The 3,455-nt window shown below is 40.3% G+C and overlaps 1 protein-coding gene across 1 annotated transcript in view; it reads left to right on the forward strand.

The window, feature by feature from the left end:
• LOC104529565 (collagen alpha-4(VI) chain) overlaps window positions 1-3,455 on the forward strand; it is a 48,813-nt gene that overhangs the window by 21,162 nt on the left and 24,196 nt on the right. Inside the window, 2 exon segments of the mRNA XM_029086467.1 lie at window positions 1,206-1,259; window positions 2,204-2,239. Of these exon segments, the coding sequence (XP_028942300.1) occupies window positions 1,206-1,259; window positions 2,204-2,239 (90 nt within the window).

Consider the following 3,455-nt stretch of genomic DNA (forward strand, 5'->3'; position numbering starts at 1 on the left):
AGTAGGGCTCAGTGTCTTGTTCCAGCGGTGATGCGGCGTGGCGAGGTGCGGTGTGGTGCGGTGCGGTCAGGCAGTCATTCTCTCCTGTCTCTCTCTCTCTGCTTGCGCCCCCTTGCCCGTGCCAGTCCTCCTTAAATACCCCTTCGAGGGTTGTAGTTTCCATAGCAATGTCACATCTCTTCGTGCCCCCCAGCACTTGGGCAGGGACATGTCTGGGTAGAACACCCCTGCGAGCAGGGTGCCTTCACAAGTCGGGGTTTCCAGAACCCGGTGGTCTTGTGACTGTCCTTGCAAACAATCTTTGAGACAAATCTATAGTGCGGTTCCTCACATAAGGGAAGATATGGATTTAGTATAAATATATTATTCTGCCACAAATTTGCATCACCAGCCTGAGAGGCTTCTTAGTAATGGATTGTTAAAAACCATGCTGGGAAAAATGCATTGGATATCAACAGGCTGTTCTTATTTTACTACAGAAGTACTGTTTCCTCAGGGTGGTGGAAAAACTCCATTTTGATTTGTATTTAGAATGTAAGACCTGAGATATGTGCTTATATAGTGATGTCAGAATTTTTAAGAGATGTTGGAGCAATACTGCAAGAAAAGAAACAACAGAGAAGCACAGCCCATTTTGCTGTCGCACTTTGGAAAGAATAAGCAAAGGTGATAAGTAGTTAGACAGTAGTAAATAAATGATGGTGGATGAAAGCTTAAGAGGGTGAGAACTAGAAACATGAGAAAAATCCACTATTTTAAAGTTAGATTCTATCTGAACAAATAGGGTTATGTGCACATATTTAGACATGTGTGTGTGCGTATATGTCTATATAGAGTGTGCTGAAAGCAGTAGGAAGACAATAATTGTGTTTTGATGACTTTTGGAAACAAACCTCATCAAACTTTCTCCTCTCAAGAAGTCCAACTGAAAGGCTGAAGTCAACAAAAATTACTTCACAAAAGCCTTGTCCAAATATCAGCTATTAGTAACTGATAGGTTGGAAATCCAAAGCAAGCATGAGCTCTCTGGTTTATAATTTTTGTTTGTAAATGATTTGCAGAAAACAAGAATCAGCATTTAGCATGATACAATTGATTGCAAATTTCTTAGGAGAACAAACAAAGAAGGAAAGTATAAAGAAGAGTGTGTAAGTACAAAAAGAAGAAAGAGTATTTAAAGAGCTTGTTCATTATTTGTTTTGCAGGGAGACCCAGGACCACATGGACTTCAAGGAGAACAGGGTGATGCTGGCCCTGATGTAAGAATAGTAATCAATACAGGGTGGAAGCAACTGATATGAGATACAGTGGAGTTCCCATTGAGGAAACCAATTTTTCTCTTCTTCCTTTTATCCCATGCTTAAAACTCCTGCAATGAGAGGGAACAAAAATCTTCAAAAATTTTCACAGTGAAACATATTTGGCTTCAAATTTAATATATTATGTGTTGCAATGTGTTTTGATTTTTTAAAAATCAGGAATTTGCTGTCCCATTAATTTCAGGTTTGTTTCATGTGAAGTCACAAGCCTTAAAGTCAATGCAACCTTTTCTATGAGCCATAATTATTTCATAATTTCACCACAGATAAATCTATCCTTTCTTCCTTCCTGTGACTGCAAGTTCTGTATACCTGTTTAAGCCTATATAAAAACTCACTGGCAGCTGAACTGCTCCAACTGCTCCAGTTGGAGACTGGAACTTTTGAAGGCACCTCTTCTAGTCTATCAGAAAGATGCCTAATGCCAAAGTCTGGAATGATGACCACTCCTCGGTCAGGCTGCAGAGATATCCTAAAGGCCTCTAGTGATGTGAGGTTTAATAGTATAGTGTGCAGCAGGAAGCTGTGCAGACCTCTCAGCTGAGACAGAGAGAAGAGTGCTCTTGTTCTCTTTATTTTAGCTGAGCAGTAGCTGACTGGAAACATGTTTTCCAGAATCTTACTGAGATGCCTTCCCCTCTGCACTCACTAAAGGTATAAAGACTTTTTTTTTTTTTTTTAAATAAGGCTTACTTGTGTAAGAATTTTTGTCCCAAACATACTCTTTTCTCATTTTTGCCTTAAGCCTTTATTTGGAAACAATCTCTGCTTTCTGTAAGCTCTATTTGATTTGATTGTATGTATATAATGTATTTTATCATAAGCTATTGTTTCACATCTTGCTCAGTGTTCTGGACGTAATCTGTCATGCCACTCCTTCCTAGGGTGCAACAGGTCGAAGAGGCCCTCCAGGTGTAAAGGTGAGTGGCTGACACTGCTGCTACCTATCCATGTGCAGCTGCATGTCCAGCCTGAGCATTTGCTTCTCTTACGGGAGAAATTTCAGTGTGATCCAAGACACAAGTGTTTAACAATCAAAATTCTGTTTTAAACAAGGGCAGCCTTTGATCTCAGGTGGATGTACCAGAGGCCCTCTTGACTTGAAGGATTTAGGATTGGAAAGGCGCTTTCATTGAAATAGAAGGACAGTTATTATTAAGGCAAATATGGAAACATAAATAGAGAAGAAACTGTCACTAAAGATGACAGGAATGAGTAGTCAGTCTGACAGATTTTTCCTCCTTTGCTGTATGCACACAATGCACATATGCAACACAGACAAAATTAAGGCAAGTTCTAAACAATGCTTTACTAAAACATAAACTTGAGTGTTAATTGCAGCTCTGAAAATTGTCTCAAAGCATGTAAAAGAACCAATATTTTAAAAACAAGTTCATTTCCCAGGGAGATATCTAAGATAATATAGTGTAGTTTGAATGCTTGTATAGGATGTAAGGAACAGGTCAACCCCAGTGCATGCATTCCAGAGAGATCCTCTGGTGGAAAATCCTCTCATGTCATTGTTAGATCGTAGACCTGGTTTTCCTAAACGTAAACCCCATTGAGCCACAATGAAAGGCAACTTCCTTGAGATGTAATTGGTAAAGACATCACTAGCATTAAATTAAAGGTTTAGAGAATGTTCTTGGAAAACAAAGCTTGTTTGTCCCAGGATATACATTTCAAAGTACAGTTATCAAAGCAAATCTAAAAGCAGCTATATTCAAGAGTGGATTAGTGCAAGTAATATAAGGTTATATAATCGTTCCAGGAGACACATTGCTCTAGCACAAGTGTTGCGTGAAAAGGGTGGTAAAGCAGTTTAGCAGGAAATAAACCCCCTTGTGTTCCAACTCACTCTCAGATAACTGGAGAAGCTGGGGGCAGCTAGGCTTAGGTCCTGAGTGATGCTGAATTGCTGTGTGAGAGATGTGGTGAAATAATTTGGCAGGAAATCATAGAATCATAGAATGGTTTGGGTTGGAAGGGACCTTAAACATCATCTAGTTCCAACGCCCCCTGCCATCAGCAGGGACACCTTGCACTAGACCAGGTTGCTCAAAGCCTCATCCAGCCTGGCTAAGAACACTTCCAGGGAGGGGGCATCCACAGCTTCTCTGGGCAACCTGTTCCAGT

The sequence above is a fragment of the Antrostomus carolinensis genome, unplaced genomic scaffold (assembly GCF_000700745.2).
Source record: "Antrostomus carolinensis isolate BGI_N321 unplaced genomic scaffold, ASM70074v2 scaffold5738, whole genome shotgun sequence".
In the NCBI taxonomy this organism is placed as follows: domain Eukaryota; kingdom Metazoa; phylum Chordata; class Aves; order Caprimulgiformes; family Caprimulgidae; genus Antrostomus; species Antrostomus carolinensis.